General features: G+C 36.6%; 1 protein-coding gene across 2 annotated transcripts in view; it reads right to left on the bottom strand.

Moving 5' to 3' along the window:
- Positions 1–477: 477 nt before the first annotated feature.
- The window catches only part of ZC3H12C (zinc finger CCCH-type containing 12C), a 55,380-nt gene continuing 36,621 nt past the window's right edge, over positions 478–19,236 (bottom strand). For both annotated transcript variants that reach the window (XM_063094438.1, XM_063094437.1), the window contains exons 4-7: positions 11,132–11,271; positions 5,597–5,831; positions 3,459–3,565; positions 478–2,806 (exon numbers count right to left, since the gene is read on the bottom strand). In XM_063094438.1, the coding sequence (XP_062950508.1) occupies positions 1,410–2,806; positions 3,459–3,565; positions 5,597–5,831; positions 11,132–11,271 (1,879 nt within the window). In that variant the 3' untranslated portion in view covers positions 478–1,409. The remainder of the gene's footprint in view (positions 2,807–3,458; positions 3,566–5,596; positions 5,832–11,131; positions 11,272–19,236) is intronic.

Here is a 19,236-nt window from a genome sequence, read left to right on the forward strand (position 1 = left end):
GAATGTGTCCATTACACTAAGTAAAATTCAAAATCTGGAGGCAACAGTCAAGTTATGTCCATCATACAACCTTCTGCCACTGATTGCAAAATCAATCTTCTAATCTGCAGAAATGTTTTAGCAGTTAGCAAAACCCATGACTTTGAAACCAGAAATATCCCTTACTAATACTAGAACAGACTTTAGTCTGTTTCTAAAACTATACTATTTGTGGCAAGAATCTGGCCTTAATAATATAACAGGCCTCCCCAAAAAAACTACCGTCAGGAAAATGGAAAATATACAATATCTTACAAAAATTTTAAGTTACCATTTACAACTCCTCCATCACCATTTCTATAGTGCAGTATCAATAAATGTTGCATATCCTCAACACATAAAACCACCTCAGGCCAGCCTTGATAAATAGAAGGAAAGCTGAAGAGTGTATTAAATATAAAAGTTGCATTGAGATTAGATTCATTAAAAACAGCCAAGTACTGCTAAAGGGTTATTTAATCCAGTATTGTTGTGCCCCAAAACAAAAAGACAGACATATTAAAAATAAAGGTTAATGGAAATCTAGGAATTCAATTCCATTTCTACTGTCTAGAAGAAGCACATCATAGCTGGATAACAAAACTCTAACCTGCAACAGTTACAGCTTTTACCCTCTTAAAAAAAAAATGGAAACAATTTTTTCCACTGATTGCATCTGCTTTCTTTTAAATCAATCATACTAGATTAACTAATATCTTAACAGAAAAAAAAAAAACAAAAAAAACCCCAATGAAAAGTGCCATACTGTAAATCATTCTAATATATACTGTTACCCATTTCAACATAAACTGGTAACTTACATTTTGTTTAAAATATAAAGTCAGTGCTGTAGTATATCTTTGTTTCTATAAATAATGATTATAGCACAAAGAAGCCCACTTTCCCCAAATAAAAATAACTTAAAAAGCTGTAAAAGAGTCTAATTAAGCTTGGCTTGAAAAAATAGTTTGCAAAGTCTAGTCAAATATTCCACATTCTGAAGGTATTGTAATTGCTTGCAATTGATAGATAAACACCAAGTTAATAAAACATGAAACAAGGATAAAAAGTGCTGCATATAAACCCCTGATGCACCAAAGATTAATATCAAAGATCACAGATACATCTATTAAATCAAACTGGAAAAATTTCCAGCCGAAGATATAGCTTTAAAAAGGAAATATTAAAAAAAAGTTTGAATGTAAAGCAATCCCGTGATACTTCCACCATGTGGGGCTATACATACAGATTCCATGATACAGTATTTCACATAAATGGATACTATATAACCTCCTTGCTGAGAAGGAGATCACATGTGCTATTGTAGCAAACCTCCCTCAGCATTTGAGCTGAACAAAAAACTACTAAACACCACAAAGATGCATCATCTTTCAATAACCCAGCTGGGATTTCTCCACTAGAATGGCTGCAGCAAGCTGCTGGGCATCTGTCATGTGAGGATTCCTTTTCATGACAATTCTCACAAGGTCAGGTGGGAAGATGTTGCACAAGTTGATATAAATCTTTTCTCGGTTGTCTTGGTACCTTGGAGGATCTTGTGGCATTCCACAGTATGGTATTCGCCAAGTTGGCTCTTGCTGTTCAGGTAGGCTCTGGAAGGTGAACTGCTCATAACACGGCTGTGTGGAGCTGTCAGGCAAGGAGTAAGTCTGCCGATATCCATATGCATCAATCCCGTAACTCGGCCTATCCCAGCTTCCCAGCCCTTCCTGGCGGGAATAAGGCTTTCTTTGTCTTGATGGAGAACTGTCATAGAGTCGCGAATCAGAAATGCTGTCTATTCTCGTGGCCACTAAGGACCTCCCTAGGTGTGGTGCTTTAGAGTGCGCTGAACTTGGAGGAGAGGGGTAATCCCCGGGACAGCTGGACCGGGCCCCCACAGCAGGGTGCTGCAGATGCATAGCCACATGTGGAAGAGGAGGCTTGTGATGGAACTTTGGTTCTTCATGACTGTAACTTTGCACTCTGGTTAAGGGGTCGTGGAAATTCTGCAGGAAGGGTTGGGAATTAAGGCGGCTGTGAGGGTGCATGTGTTGACACTTCAAATTCTCTTCCAGCTGCGGGTCAGGAGAACTGACATAGGACCGGTCATTGTACCCCACGTAGGAGTCACTGCTCCCGCAGCTCATGCTCCCTTCACTGCTGCAGTCAGAAGCTACAGAACTTATTCTATAATCAGTGTCTAATGAGAAACGCCTTTCAGGACTTCGTGGGCCTGAGATACTCAGATTTGAATATGCATTCAACATGGAGTAATATCCAATGTCAACAGGAGAGTCACATTTTGGATACTGTTCATAAGGCATTGGCGTTCCATGATTTTTGGTTGCCATCATCATTGGAGGATATTGTCCCTGTGGTCTTTGATCCTGAGGTGGGAAATGAACTCCAGATGGAAGGCCATTGCTTAAAGATGTAGTGCTTTGGGGTTTTGCAATAGAAGTAGCCGGTATACTAACTAAGGAAGGTACAGACCTGGTTTCCAATTTGTTTTTGGTGGGAAGCTTTTCTTCAAGGTCTTGGTAGACCTGAGTCCGAATGCTTGGGTCTGATTGCCTCTTTGGAGCACCTCGTTTGACTTCAGAAGTGCTATCAGCCTTAGTGCTACAAGGAACACTGTTGCTTTTCACCAGTCCTCCTTCATTTGCAGTTTTGGCTGCTGTGTTTCTAGACATGGCACGAAGTTCATCCGCCACTGACCGCTGAGGCTGGCTGCCCCTTTCAGGATGGTAATATTTGCACTTGTGTCCATAGGTACACTTCTTTCCTACGAAGAGTAAAATTAATTAGGCAAAGGAGCATACCATCAGACCCTGAAAATTCAGTTTGGCACTACTATGTTAACTTATGAAAGAAACAAAGGTAGAAATGGGAGATATGCTAAGTGTTACTCTGTTTCTTACTCTTAAGAAATGTCACTTTTGGTTTTCTCACTTCCTTACTATCAAGAGCAGTAAGAAAAGTGGCCAAATGATTAATAATCATCTCCAGAGTTTTTGGTTAATACCTCATGTCCTCAACTCCCACCTGCCTCTTCTCTTCCAATGGGACAGTTTAATCAGGTAGGAAATTCTGTTTTGAAGAGCAACATGTACTGCTGTAATGTGATAAAACCATGCTCATCTGATTTGTATCTAGACGTAAGAACTCCAAATTTTTATCCATCCGAAAATTAACTTCATGTAGAATTAACTGAGCTTTTCAAATCATTTTTTACCTCAGGGAAATGCATTTGTATTGAATCCAAATAGGTAAAAATAATTCTTTTTCATGGCTAAGACACTTTCTTAAATTTAACTGAAATCAAAAGAACCACATACTATGCCATCCAAAATTTTAAATGTTTATTTTTATTAACAAGAGTTTAACAATATAATGTGTTCTGAAGGCATATATTAAATATTCATAAACAAAGTTACCATATGGACAGGGCTGCTTTTTGTGTTCAGGAACAATAGGTTTCTTCCTCAGAAAGTTATCCAGACTTGGGCCATGTCTGCCAAGAGGGTCATCAGGGGGCATGAACCTGTCACGGAGATAATAAAAAATGATACCTAAGTAGGTTGATAACTTAAATATAACGATAGAGTACCAAGATTTATTCACTCTGAGGTATTATTTTGAAAATTTTTTTGTTTTGTCTTTTGGTGGCTGGCTGGTACCAGGATCCAAACCCTTGACCCTGGTGTAGTAATAGCATGTTCTAACCAACTGAGCTAACTCGCCAGCCCCTCCTATCTTTTTGAAATTTTAATTCAGTGTTTTGATTCAATATTTATAGGATAAAAAAAATCACTAAAGTTCTCTTTTGTTAATGAAAACAAAATTAAAATGTTTCAAGCTGAACTGTATTTAATTCAAATAAGTTTTGAAGTTTAGCATGTTCTAATTAATTTTTCCTTCCTCTCGGTCTCAGAATTTTATAAGGATTTTAGACAATGTTTTATCAACATTAATCTTGTGAAGTAGTATGAAGCAGGAGGGGAGTGAGGCAGAGCAGCCGTGCAACAGAAGGGAGGGGTGAAAGAATATGATAGGAAGACAAAAACCGACCTAACACCAATTATGTGTCAGATACTTTACACACACGATTTCACTTCGTCCTAACAATAATCCCATAAAGTATTCGCTCCACTTTACAGACTAATACACTTTTCCAATTTAGGTTTAGATTAATTAAGTAATTTTTATCCAACACTATACGTGACATAGTCAAGATTCAATAATGTCTAACTCCAAAGTCTATTCTCTTTCCACTGTACTAACGTGCTGCTCAGCTGAGACAGAAAAAAATCTTAAAGTTGGTAAGCTTATTATTTTGGATTGACTTTCCAATGGAGGAAAGAAGAATTCATGGCATGCACAATGAAAATAAGTTATGATTAAAGAATTCTACTACTTGTTATGTCAATGTCTGAACTGGAAATAAACCCAAGTATTTACCTATAAAATGGGAATAATACAAATAATGTATGAACCCTTACACAAGTGTCATTATGGCTAAGTAAAAGCACTTAGCAACTATAGTGTTTATTATTATAAAAACAATATGGCAACATTAAAAGTTAAAAAATAGAAAATAAAATCACTCAGTCCCACAATCTGAATACAAGTACCTTCCATGTCTGTGTTAGGTTTAAGTCATTGTCCATATGCACACATCATTTTACATGACTTTAATCAAACACAAATAAAATTTTATGCTTTTGTCTTTTTAACATAGAAATATTTTTCCATGTTTCTTAACTGCCTTCATAGTAATAATTCTATACAGCTGAATGATATTCCATGAGATGTATTGCAACTTGATTATTCAGTTGCCTTTGAATTTTGCAATTATAAATAATTTGATCTTTCTTTTTTTCCCATTATATATTCTAAGAAATGAGATTATTGGGTCTAGTGGAAGACCATATTTTTGAGGCTTCAGTTAGCCTCTGTCAAATTGTCTATCAGTTTAGGTACATGTTTAACAGCGTAAGGCATATAAAAAACATTTCTATGAAATAGGTGAGAAAATATACTTTTCAGATTAATTTGTATTTTGATTAGCAGCAGGTGAACTTTTTCTACATATTTATAAAAGTATTTACTTATCATGAGACACGCTTATGTCATTTGCCCATTCATCAACTTGTAGACTCTGCTCATGACTAGTCTTGCACTGGTATAACAACTTAAAAAAATCAGGTAGTCAGTCAGCCATCGATGCTCTAAATTGAATTTGAAAGGCAGTTGTTGCGGGGTGAGGATGGAAAGTCTCCCTCTATCTGCTACCACAGGTTCCTCACACAGAGTGTTACAAGACTTCCTCTGCCTCAGTGCTCTGCTAGTGACACAGGGAAGGGCAGGGACCTGCCACTAACACGGGGCCTCCTGTAGCACAGTTCTGCAGTTTTTCTTACTCCCTCTGAGGATTAGTGGGGAAACCAGTTGTTGGAAGAAACCTTTCTGAGGTCTGGTCAGTGGCAAAAGGAGAAGAACTCTGCAGCAGCTTCTAGGAATAGTTATATTTTCAGGGAAGCAGTATCATTGGTAAGTAAATGGTTTTACTTACTTGTCATTGACAAATGAATACATTAATAATCGCTCATCTATGAACTTCTTCCATTCTGGTTTTTCATTAGCCAAATCCCTGTAGTTATCATTGGACACAATTATACCATCCGACTCAAAAGCCAGCTTCACGATGAACCTGTCATCGTAACACACCACTCGCCTCCCCTGGACTCGCCGGGATGGCGTGAACACCAGGATTTTCTCCTTCTCTAACTTACGTAAAATTTCCTGATCTGCAAGAATAATAAGGGTAGAATTTCAGGAATAAATACATACATAACACACAAGGCAACTTTCATACAATGTGAGCTCTTATAATGTGAACTGAATATATGTAATCATTTAATTAGAGATTATGGTTGACAGTTTGCAGTCGTAGCAGAATTGGTAACTCCCAATAACATTTTTCCTTCGGGAATTTCAATAATGAAGGCTTTAAAAATAGTTAAAAAACCCAACCACCCAAATAGCATAAAACTTAAACAGGACTGAGCAAATTCTGATTTTCACCACATGAAGCTTCTGCTTAAGAGGCGGGCCGCCGGCACTACCACACAGAATATAACTTCTTACACACTCCTGTCACAAGGACATTCTAACAGAGCAGCTGTGTAGGCTTCAGGGTGAGCAACAGTTCTTCTCCTTTCAAGTTTGTTTGTGTATTTTGTAGTTGTTTTGTTCTAATTAGTGGATGTGAAGGTGGGAGAGTTTGAAAAGTAGTAGTAGAAGTAGTCAAGGCAGCAAAGGAAAAAAAAAAAAATCTTAAAATGCAGAAAGTTCAAAGAACTAGGAGGCAGCAAGGCCAAGAGTGCTGTTACGGTCATAGCTATTACGTGTTCCCTGTCCTTTCCTATGAAACATGTAGTTACACATGCCTGCGTGCTCACAGGGGTCGGACCGAGTAAGGGACTAGAAGTGATCAAGTCGGGAAAACAGCCATTGATAGGAAAGGATAGGTAGAGTAATGCTCATTTTGTCTCTGGTTGGCATACTCTTTCTGCGCTCTATAACTCTACTGACTTGTTTAGTGGTTTAGGGAAAAAAAGGTGCTGAAGTTCATATTTTGATTACTGATAAAAAGTCTTTCTCACCCATCCCTTCTTCCTACTTTTGCTCCTCTATCCCCTATTGTCCCATGAATATAAACTAGGCAAACAGTGCCAGATACAACCTTACAGAAACTATGATTTAAATAATAAAAAAGGCTCACTACTTCTCATGCTTATTAATACTGGCATTAATAGTTTTATTCAAATCCATCTCTTACAGACAATTACTAATGTGTTCTCTGTGGCATGTACTATGCTAGGTGTCTATGGCCATCGAGATTAATAACCTGTCCTCAAAGAGGTCTCAGTCCTACTGGATCGGACAAACATGTAAACTAGGCACACAAAGGCTGCGGTTGCCACAGCATTAGCATGAGCAGGGTATGCAGGAAGAAGGAAGGGCAGGGTGATGAGGGTCAGCTCTAATACTGGCATATGAACTTGATGATGTATGTTCCTCACATGAGAGTTCTTTGACACCAGAATGTTGGTGTAGAAAAGCAGTAGAGGCAGAAATATGGGCATTAGAATCAGCAAGTCATGGATCAATCTTCCCACATGTGGCAATCCCAATCCCAATCTTGTTGAGCCTGTTTCTCTGTGTCCTCAAATGCAGTGGATAGGCTATGAGAAGTAAATGAGTTGACATGGTAAAAGCACCTCGCACAGTGCCTGGCAAGCTCTCAATAAACACTGTGCTCTTCAACTTAATTTTGCTGAATCAGTGTATGCAATTGTTGATCTCTTAAAAATCACAGAACACCAATACAAAATCAAAAGCCCAGTCTCAATTACAGGATTTTTCATATTATAAATTTATATGCTTCCCTTATAAACACTTTGAGAGCAGGCACCATGTGCCATTTCTTTGTATCCATCTGTACCCAGCCCATGAAGCATATCAATAGATGTTCAAGGAACATCTGTGGAATGAATAAATGTGCCACTTAAAGATGATGCATGCTCTGAAGTCTTCCAGTTTATTCACTGTCATATGTTCGTGAGTCATCCATCCATGGTACTTGATTATTTGAGGGGGTGTTTGCTCATATATCCTATGCCTTGATCCTCACCAAAGTGATCGGTGGAATCAGTGTAGTTGGTCCACCAAACAGCCACCATCACCTTGCTTAATTTACATTTAACTGCTAATGAGGGTGAAAGGATACTAATTAGGACACATAAATAATACTAACTTAAATAAATATGGAGTCAGTAAAGCTAGTAAGTTAACTAAATCTCTTGTTCCTAGCACAATACCTGATACATAGCTAGTGCTTGTTAAATATTTGTTAAATGAATGGAAAATTGGCAAAAGTACTGTTTTGAATCTATGACTCTGACAACTTTAATTTCTTATCAAGCCTCTTTTAGGTGGAATTACTATTCAATTTACTGGGTATTATCTGGTTAAGGTTTTTAGTCAAGAGAATTATTACCCTAAAAACCTCTAACATGAGTTCTGGCATTTTACAAAGTAAACTGCAGACTGACGTGTTCCAGAGACTGGTGTGCTGGTATTCTAAAAACTAAACTCAGCCACACCTCACACTGTGTATTATGACTTTCCCTTCTTCCCGATCTCATATTTTTTTCATGCTCAAGAAGCTTTCAAGTCATCTACATGCTTACATGTTTTGGTTTTTTTCCAGTTTACTTCTTTCCCCCTCACCCAATTATCAATGTATTGTAAGTTCCTTACAGAAAATTAGGAATGTAAGGAAAAGTACTAAGAAGTTGAGAGAAATAAAGACCTCATAAAGTCACAATTCAGAGGCAGTTACTGTTAACATTTTGGCCTATTTCCTTCTAGTCATTTTCTGTGTAGTTTGTTCTTTCCATTGTTGACAAAATGTGTATATATGCGTGTATGTGTATATATACACAACACAATAATAAAACCTGCCTTTTATGTAAAAGAGCATTTCCTCAGATCATTACAAATTCTGCCTAAATATCCTAATGCATATCCTATCATATCGAAATAACCTAATTTATTGAACCATTCTTCTAATAAATGTACGCTTTGAGTTTTTTCTATTCTACATAATAATACTGCACTAAATGTCTTTGTTCCTAACTATTCGCCTGTACCTCTGCTTATTTTCATGAGACTGCTTATTCCTAGGAGAACTAGTAGACCCAAGAGTATTAGCATTTAAGAGCAACTGTGTTTCAGACAGGTTGTAACAATTTCCACAGCAGCATCTGAGTAACTCCCTCAGGGTGCTGAGTATTGTCAGTTTAATCTCTCCTAATTTGATGGATGAAAAATAAAATTGTTGGGATTTGCGTTTCTTTAATGCCTGATAAGGCTGAACTTTTTGTTCTTCATATTTGGCACTTGTACTCTGTGAGTTGTCTATTCCTTTCATTTTTTACCATTTATATACTGGGCAGACCTGTGTGTTTGTTTTATCAATCTGTATGTGCTCTTGATATGAAGAACATGGATTCTTTATTTGTTGCATTTTTTCCTTAGGCAATTGGTGGGTTCTCACTTTTAAGAGTTTCCCAAAACGCAGAAGCTTAAATTTTGATGTAATTATATCTATCTTTTCTTTCATAATTTCTTCTAAAAATTTTTTTTGGTTGAAATCTGATTTTATTTATTTTTATTGAAGCATGGTTGATCTTACATATCTGTGGGATACAAAGTTGAACATCAATACCTGTGTGCAATATGTGATGCTCAAATCAGGATAATTAATATACCCAACATTATACAATGTAATCATTTTCTGTGGCCCTTTACTAATTCTTCCCTTACCCCTCTCCCCTTCCTCCTTTCCCACCTCTGTTAACCTCAGTTCTGTTCTCTCCTTTTGAAAGTTCAATGTATTGTTGTGATTGTTCAATCTTTCTTCCTTTGTTTTATTTATTTTTTAGCTCTCACTTAGTGAAGACATGTTATTTCTCTTCACTGAGTGAAGACAGGTGGTATTTCTTTTCCTGTGCCTGGCATATTTCACTTAACATAATTTTCTCTAAGTTCATTCATGTTGCTGTGAATGGCAACATTTCATTCTTTTTTATGATAGAGTAGTATTCCATTGTGTAAATATACCACATTTTCCTAACCCAGTTGTTTGATGATAGACATTTAGGTTGGTTCCAACTCTTGGCTATTGTAAACAGAGCTGCAATGAACATGGGAGTGCAGGTATCCCTTTGACATGATGATTTCCATCCCTTTAGGTACATACCCAGCAGTGGAATTGCTGGGTCACATGGAAGTTCTATCTGATGTTGTTTGAGGAACCTCCATACCATTTTCCATAATGGCTACACCAATTTACAGTCCCACCAACAGTGCAGGAGAGTTCCCATTTCTCTGCATCCTCACCAGCATTTGTTATTCTGTCTTTTTGATAACAGCCATTCTAACTGGGGTTAGATTTCTAAATTTAGAAAGGTCTTCTTCCCCCATTCAATGACTATTCATATTTTCTGATAGCTTAATTTTTGACAATTAATTCTTCAACTATCTGGAGTTTATTATTACATAGTATAAGATAAAGATCTAAATAAGCATATTTCTTTCCAAAGAGTTATCTAATATTTTGGCTCTATTGGTTGAGTTATTCCTACCTCTCCACCTTACTTTGTTATGTAGGCTAGGGTCTGAATCCAAAGCTTTGTACTCTATTGTTACTTGCCTATTCATTCTTATGCTAATTTAACAATGATTTCATAATTGTAGGTAAAAATAAAGTCTTCAAATAATCTTCCCCTTTGGGTACATGGTAGGTGGTCTCTTCATTTGTTTTTGATTCTAAAAGTTTTGTAGTTTTCTTCACACAGGTTCCTCACAGTTTTTGTTAATATTGGTGAAAAGAAGGATAAGAAGGATTGGATGCTAATTGTGAATCACTGAAATTGAACAAAACATTCAACAACAATAATTAAGTTACAGAGGATATCTTTGCCTGAAACTCATATACTTAAAAATTATAAAATAAAGCAAAATAAATATAAATACTTTATTGAGATCTGGTCATTTCTTTTTACTTGACCAGTTAGCATACCCCAGGGTCTTACAGGTCTCTTGATCTGCAGTCATTAGAATTTGACTAATCTAGTCTAATTTCATACGGCACACGAGAACATGGGGGTCCAAAGAATTCAGTGTGTAGCTCAAAGTCATGGCTAGTGAATGGCAAAGTCAGATATGAATCTAGGTTTCCTGACTCCTAGCATGTCTCTAAAGGTCAGAATTTCAAAAAATTTGAAGTCAAAGTTTCCACATAGCTGGAAAAAAACCCAAAACACAAAAAACTGGCTTATGTAGCAAGGATTAATGTTTAGTTAACATAATCAGATAGTTTTCAAACTCAAAAACAACTTTAATGTCCCACCCAAAACAACGTGGAAGTCACACAGATTGAGTAAACAGGAGCACATTAAGAATACCTGACAATGTCAGATAACTGCATAGGTTTTATATGGGAGTTAGTACAAACAGCTCCCTGTAATGAGCTTACCTGTAATGAGAGCATCAGGTCGGGATTGCTCTTTCCTCCAAGCAGGAACAAAAACTGTAATATCTTTGTGGCCTCTTTCCAAAAACCAATCCACTGCCAATTTTATTCCTCGGCAGGAAAATACTTCTTTGTTTCCATGGCTGAAAGATTATTTTAGAATACTTAAAACACAACAAAATCTAAATTCAATTTAATTAATTCAAGTTTGTAAACAGAAACGATCATATAATTACAATAATAATAAGGGACTTCAAATCAAAAATGGGGTTGCATAGCTCAGAGAAACATTAAGATGACTTAGTTGAAAATCAAGATCTGTGAGAATAAAATAAGAAAATTGGGATGATTACTGTGTATTGAATAAAGAAAAGTGAGTTTTCAAATGTAAAGTTGTAAAAGTTAATTAGTCAGAAAGATACAAGCTCTTTTTGATTAGAACAGGGGAAAAAGGAAAGGGATGGAACCACAGCAAGAAGAACTGCAGTCATATATTAACAAGTCACAGAAAAAAATGTGTAAAAATAGTGCAATGTAATACTTATGAGTTTCTAAAAACTTTTCCTTCCCAAGAGTTCCTATGCATATATTTCAATCCAATGACTAAGTAATGCACAAAATTTATTAGGTGAGCAATGTAAACACACCACACACTCACTGAAAGGAAAAACATTTCACAATCGTACAAAAAACCCTTAATCTCATACAAAAAACCCTTCTCATATCCTGCAATGAAAAGACACCTAGTTTCTGTTCAACAATATTGTGTTGGACAAGGATTAATGATGACAAAAGGGCATTCAAAATTGGATTAGCAGTCTTAGTGCCTAAAAGAAAATGCAAAACTAAGAGTGTAGTCATTCAATAAGTATTTATCTAGCACGATTCTCCTTGTTCACTTTAACCTACTAATTCAAAAAATAATACATATTTCAATGTTTTTAAAGAAAAATTCTCCTGCTTTGAATACAGTAATTACGCTCCTTTACATTTTGAGCTCTGAAGGCTTCATTTCTTATCTATAATGGAGACAGATACTTTTCTTCTTGGTACTAAGGAGGGCTGAGTGAAATAATGTAAATAATGTAGGTAAGTGCTTTGTTAACTTGTAGCATAAATAAAACATTAGGCATATTAATATGTTGTTCTAGGGTCTGTTGGAAAGCACTAGAACCATCTAATACATGGCAAATCATTTTTAGTAGAAAACAAAATAGACCAACTTGCTCTGTAGATGTTGAAGGCTATAAATGCAAACACAGAGACTGTTCCTGGTTCTACAGACCTGTCCTAATGGTCCGGTGCAAGATTAAAGGTGACATTAAGTGCACAAGAAGTTTCAGACAATGGGATAAGGAAAGAGAGAGTTTGAGGTCACATTTTCTAGGTAAGAAGGGCTACCTGATGGTCTGGCCGACACCCTAGCAAAATGTACAAAGTGATGTTAGGTTTCAGGGAAAATACTCAAATTTAATCAGTCTTCTGAAAAACTGTTCAAAATGATAGCTCTTGATAGAACATATCCTAAATACAAAAACTCAACTTGTTCAAACCTTACTATGTTTTTACTTTGCATTATGCTTTGAAATCTATTGCATTATGCTTTGAAATCTATTGTATTATGCTTTGCTAGTAAACTAACGATTCTTGGTTTACTAAGAGTTGAGTATTTAATTGCTTCTGGCTCTGAAGTCAGGCCCTCAAAAGCACTTTCCAATTTCACTTGGTAAGGGCAACTGTCATATTTACTCACTCTAAAAATGGAAGATTCCATCTTCTAATTAAAGAACTTTCATAAAATGTGTGTAAACAGCAGGCCATTTATAATCATGGGACATAGATTCTATGGATACTAAAACAGGATACTGTACCATGAAATTCTGATAACAAATATTGTTCTCATTATTGTCCACTCCTCTCTACAAAGCCTCATAAATTGAAAACAAGCACGAGGATGAAAGATGGCACACTGAAATGGTAAATGGAAACATAAAGAGCCTGGGTTCCTGAGCAGATGTCCAACTCTATTATTTGAGAAAAAAATAATCCTCTTCTGTTTGAGCAACTGTAGTCAAGTTTTCTGTTATTTGCACCTGAAAACATCCTTAACTACTACTCTAGGCATACCATGAACCAAAAGAAAACTGACACAGCTCTATTAATACCAGGAAAAAATACACTTTAAGACAAAAACATTATTAGGGATAAAAAAGTTACTACAAAATAGTAAAAAGGGAACAATTCACAGGGAACTGTAGCAATTTTGAACTCAGTCTTCATATTAGTAATGCAAAAGACTGCAGGATTACTAGAAGAAATTAATAAATCCACAATCATGCTAACTGACAGATGAAGTAGAAAAACAGAAAACATTTAATAAGGATATAAATGACTAGAACAATCAATTACAAGTTTGATCTAATGGACATATACAAATCCTGCACAAAATTAGAGAAGATCTTTTTAAGAACACATGAAAGCTTTATAAAGCTGGCTGTGTACTAGACCTTAGAACAGATTTCAACAAATATCCGACATGTGTATCATACACACAATATTCTTTGACCACAATGTTATCACATCGCAGATATAAGGTTCTTGTTCAAAAATTAATGTTGCTATAACATCAAAACCAATTAAAAAATTTAAAAAATAATCCAATTGTTAATGGTAACAAAAACTAAGCAAATCTAAAAAGAAAAATGAAAAGATATGTAAGCGCGTTATACAGAAAATGAAAATTGAAAACCAGTATTAAAGGGCATAAGAGAAGACCTAAATGAAAGGAACAATATACTATTATCATAGATGGCAAGATTCAATTTATAAAGATGGCAAATTAATCTGTAAGTGCACTGCAATTACAAGAGAATCCCTCAAAGGGTTTTTCAGGGAACTTGAGAAGCTGATCCTAAAATCAGTATGGAAAAACAAAAGGCTGAGAATAAGGTGACATTACAAATCAATAAGGAAAAGATGGACCATTCAACAATTGATACTAGGGCAACTGTTTATATGGAAAAAATAAAATTGCATTTTTATCTTATACACAAAAAATAAATTGTAGATAGATCAAAAGATTTAAATATTAAAAAAACATTGTAAAACTTTTAGAAGAAATTATAGGATTTATCCACATGAGGATAGGGAAATACTTCTTAAATGAGACACACAACCACATGCTATCAAGGAAAAGAGTGATACATTAGAGCACATAAAAGTTCTTCACACAGAAGACTATAACAACAAAAAAGGTCATAGACTGGAAGAAGATATTTGCAACATGTAGGACCATTCAAAAGGCTAGTACTCAGAAAAGTACTCATATAACAAAAAGGGTAACTAGGGTTTTTTTTGTTTTTTTTTTTTTAAGGCAAAATATACGAACAGTCAATTCACAGAAGAGGAAACCAAAATGACCAACAAATATATGAAAAGATGCTCAGTAGTAGAGAAATGCAAATTAAAGCCAAAATGAGACACCACTTCACACCCATCAGACTGGTAAAAATAAAGTCTACAAACACCAGATGTGGCCAAGTATGTGTGAAAGTAGGAACTCATATATTACAGGTGGGAGTGTAAATTGGTATAACTATCTGGGAGAGTGATTTGGCAATACTTTACAAAGTTGAAGGCATGCTTTCTCTAAAGCATAGTAATTCTCCATCCAGGCAGAGTAAAACCCCACAGTAACCTGAAATTAGATTTAATGCAATTAGCAATTGGCTTTCCTCTTCTCCCAGCCTTGGATCTCACATGGGGGCAGCCTAATGTTCTTATCTTTTACAGGGGGAGGGAAAGGCAGGCAAGTAGGGATATGCAGGGTGGGTCACTGAGCCTCCAAGACTTTCCCAGCCCAGAATGTTGTCAGGAGGTCTCTTTCTTAAAAATAAATGCCTTATTTTACTCTGTCACATTTGAAATAGTCATATTAATAAAAATTCTGCTTTGCAATGACCAGAGGAAGTTTCATTTAAAGTAGACAAATTGATGTATTTACAGAGATTCTTAGAAAAAGCTCACCCAAAATAAAAAAAATTACTGGTATTTCTGGATCTCAGGAAATAAAAGAAAAAATGAAACAGGCATAGAGAACGAATTAAGAAACTGGAGGAAGAGACTAAGAAACTGAAGCTCCTTTCTCTTTCTCCAGGTTTTTGGACCTTCTCTGCTTCCTTTACTCGCTGTTACCTTCCTTCTTTGCCTTGGTCTGGGACCTAGGACAGGGGGGTGATGACTATTTTTTTTGTCTTTTTGTGACTGGTAAGGGGATCGCAACCCTTGGCTTGGTGTCGCCTGCACCGCGCTCAGCCAGTGAGCGCACCGGCCATTCCTATATAGGATCCAAACCCGCGGTGGGAGCGCCGCTGCACTCCCAAGCGCTGCACTCTCCAGAGTGCGCCACGGGGCCAGCCAGACTTTTTGGGCAGATGGATGGATCCCAATGGCTACAGGATCTGGGGATAACTTCCCTTGGCAGGGGGAGAATTGTCAGCCTCATTTGAATATTCTAATACGAATTCCATCTCCCAAACTCCCGTAAGCTGAACATGCAAAATATAGCTAGGGAAGCAGAGAGGAAGAAGAGGAAGGAACAAAGAATCTGAGAATCTGGATTAAGAGACGGTCCTAAAATTAAGGCATTAGGTTGACAACCAGTTGCCCTAGTAACTTGGATGAAAGGGGAAACAAAAAGAGTCAGGATACCAAAGAGCAAAACAAGACTGAAACTATGGTGCCATACACACCAACTTATTTTTCACCTCAATGTGAAGAAAATCATCCCCACCTCTTTGGAGTTTCAGTGACTCAAATGCTGTTTATACCTGATCCAGGACTCCTAGGTAGATCAGAGGTTGTAAGAGAGCACATGCCTTTTCCCCACCTATTACCCATCTTGAGAATTATTATCCAGTGCTCTGAAATGATGTGCAAAAGTTTGCTAAGGTGCTCTGCAGCATGTTTTCTGTCTAAAGCCCTATGCACAAGGATGCATGCTGGTTGCTGCATGGAGAGTTTCCTCTGGCTGACTTGGCTTGACTAATGGGACAGACATGACAGGGCCCAATGATTAGCCACCACATACGGGACTGCCATGGCCTCAGGAAGCTGTCTACCTCCCCAGCAACTCAGGCTGCTCCTCCTGCCTTGGAATCCCATTGTGGGCACTGCTAATGGCAGTCTTTGACATCTTTGTAGGAGGTGACCTGGGAGACACTACCATGCTGCTGCTGGATGAGTCCCCATTGATTTTCATCAGTCGTTCACTGAGGCATTTTCTAAATTAAAAGGATGGATTTAGGGGCAGATCATAATAGACCCTAACTCCTCTCTACTTTTGTGGCAGCCTTGTTACTGGGAGTTCAAGTGTAAGTAAGAGAAAAGGTATTTGGATGGTAAGGACAGACAAGTTTCTCAGGTGCTGGCAATAGTAATTCAATTTTGAGGAAAAAATGGGGAAAGATAGAGACAACAAAAAAGAAACTTAAGACTACAGTGTAAACTGCCCAGTTAGAATTGTTCACAAAGGGAGCAAACCTTTTTCTGGGGCCACGAACAAATAAGAAGAGACCTGTCATGAGAGTCAGTAGATCACTATTGTGAGAAGCCAGGACATTGGAAAAGGAATGCTGGAGAGACTGAGAACATGCAGGGATGCAACCCAACCACAAAGATTTACTACCTCCTCCAGAGCCTCCTCCCGTCAGGAAGCCAGACAGGAAATAACTGGCAAATGGTGCAAACTAATGAGTAAAGCTGGCATAATGGAGGAACCTCGTGTTTGCTTGTTTTTCCTGCCTTAATCTTTTCCTGTCCTTTCTCGCGGATACTGGAGCCATGAATCCTGCAATTTCTACTGACCTTTTTTGTTTTATCCTGACCCAGAAAAATAAGTTGTAGGTTTCTCTTGACAATCTTCTCCGTTTTTTCTCCTCTGAGATTCCTGAGCAAACAGGTCCTGTGTTAAAGGAACATGCCTCTCTTACCTCCTAATGCTGTTAATCTGTTGGGAAGGGACCTGCTGCATAAACTAAGGGCTACCATATTCTGTACTCTGTGTACAGTATTTTTAAGCTTCCAGGAGACAAGACACTTGAGCTGCTGTGCTCATTTATATGGACGGTAAGTGTGCAGGTGGTCTTCCATGCTACGTGCCAAATTTTGGAAAACAGCAGCTTTCTAACATCAATGGCAAGTAAAATATCACATGGGAAATGAATTGCTGATTTATTAGTCATTGCAACTTCCCCAACAAATTTCTGTAATTCATTGTAGAGCTTATACTGGACAATAAGATGAAATTAATCTGCAAATGAAGCTGTGAAAAGAACTACAAAGGAATGAATTGGGTTAACTGAAGCCCCATTACTTCTATCCAGGGATGCCTACTCACAGTTTCAGACATATGCAACTCCTGATCAGCTGGAAAATTGGAAACCAAGGGGAGCTAAAATGAACACAGATTATCCTGATCAACATATTCTTCAGAAGACTTTCACTACCATAATTTTTCATTATTATGTAAATTCACTTTGTCTCATAGATCAAACAGGGTTATCTTCAATTTATTCATATTTACTACTGTAATGTACTTTTCTGTTCTCAACAGAAGTGCAATTCCATAAGAAGTCAAAATAGTATGTTTGCTATATCCTATAAACCATATATTATTACCACCGAATAACTGAAGTACTACACCTGCTTATTAATGCCATTAAACTAGCCACCTATGATGGTTAACAGATTATAAAGGTGTACTTTGTAATGCAGAGAGAAACTCAGGGAACCACACAATTTAATGCAATCTGCCTCAACCTAAATGAGGAGGACAATGGACTAAGCACTCCATCTGCTATATTAGAACGTAATTTCACATATTACATTTTCTTCAGTTATATACACAGATACCATTAAGGTTAACCACAGGACAGGAAGGGTTATTTCAGAATGACAACTATTATTTTCCAGTGGTAGACATGAAGAGTAACTGAAAAACTTGGAGAAACCTAAAAAGGAAATGAAGACATTTAGTAAGGAAGACTACCTCTTTATAATACTTTATATGGTATTGGGGAAAAAAAAGTCTTTTCAATTATCTTTTAATTTCCTCAAATTTGATTTTACTATAGCTTGTATATTACATAATGCTTGTAAAGAACCTTGAAAATTATGGGTGATTTTAGTTTTTTTATTTTCTAAAATTTATGTAGTAAGTGTATTACTTATGTGATCAAAGAAAAGCTATTCTGAAAATGTAAGTCTGTTTCTTAACTCATCTAAAATCTTTCTTTTTTATTTAGATTTATTTTTTCTTAGTTGACAAATGATAATCCTATATATTTATGGGGTACAATGTAATATTTGGGTACATGTATACAGTGCACAGTGTGCAATTAACTCATCTAAAACTTATAAAAATTGTACCTAGAACGGCACATTTTAGTGCTCCAAATAGAGATGGCTTCTCAAGAGTTGGCTGATATAGTCAATATAACATAGCCTCTGGTATTACACATGAGTTTAAGTCTTTCTGTTACCACTTTACTGTGTAACCTTGGGCAAGTTCTTATTCTGAACCTCAATTTCTCATATTTAAAATGGGGATAACCCCACCTACCTTATAGGATTGTGAAAACTGAACACGTAATATACAAAAAAATCCTAGCAGGCATCAACAAATATTAGTTCCTTTACCTTCTCCTGTCCCCTTATTCCTAATTCTTAGAAAATGGAAAAAAGCTTGCTCTGAAATGGAAATGAAACCAATAAAAGAAACCTTCATTTAACAGCTTAATTTCACCATAGATAATCACTTTGAGAGCCATAAAAGCATGTTTATCTGTGGAGATCACCACACAGTTTTTATTTTAAAAAGAAACCAAAAAAAGATCAAAGTAATATGGGGACTCAAAAACACAACCAGCTGCTTTTCTACAATTCTCTGTATCTTTCATTTAAATAAAAATCTTAACTTATAAGTTTGCTGTGTTCTGAGATGCATCTCTATATGATACCCTCCACTAGAGAACTAAAGTATTATTATAAAACATCTACGACTTTAATGGGTCATTATATTAAGCCACCTATCATGATAAGGACACGAG

Source organism: Cynocephalus volans, chromosome 4, assembly GCF_027409185.1.
Source record: "Cynocephalus volans isolate mCynVol1 chromosome 4, mCynVol1.pri, whole genome shotgun sequence".
Lineage (NCBI taxonomy): Eukaryota > Metazoa > Chordata > Mammalia > Dermoptera > Cynocephalidae > Cynocephalus > Cynocephalus volans.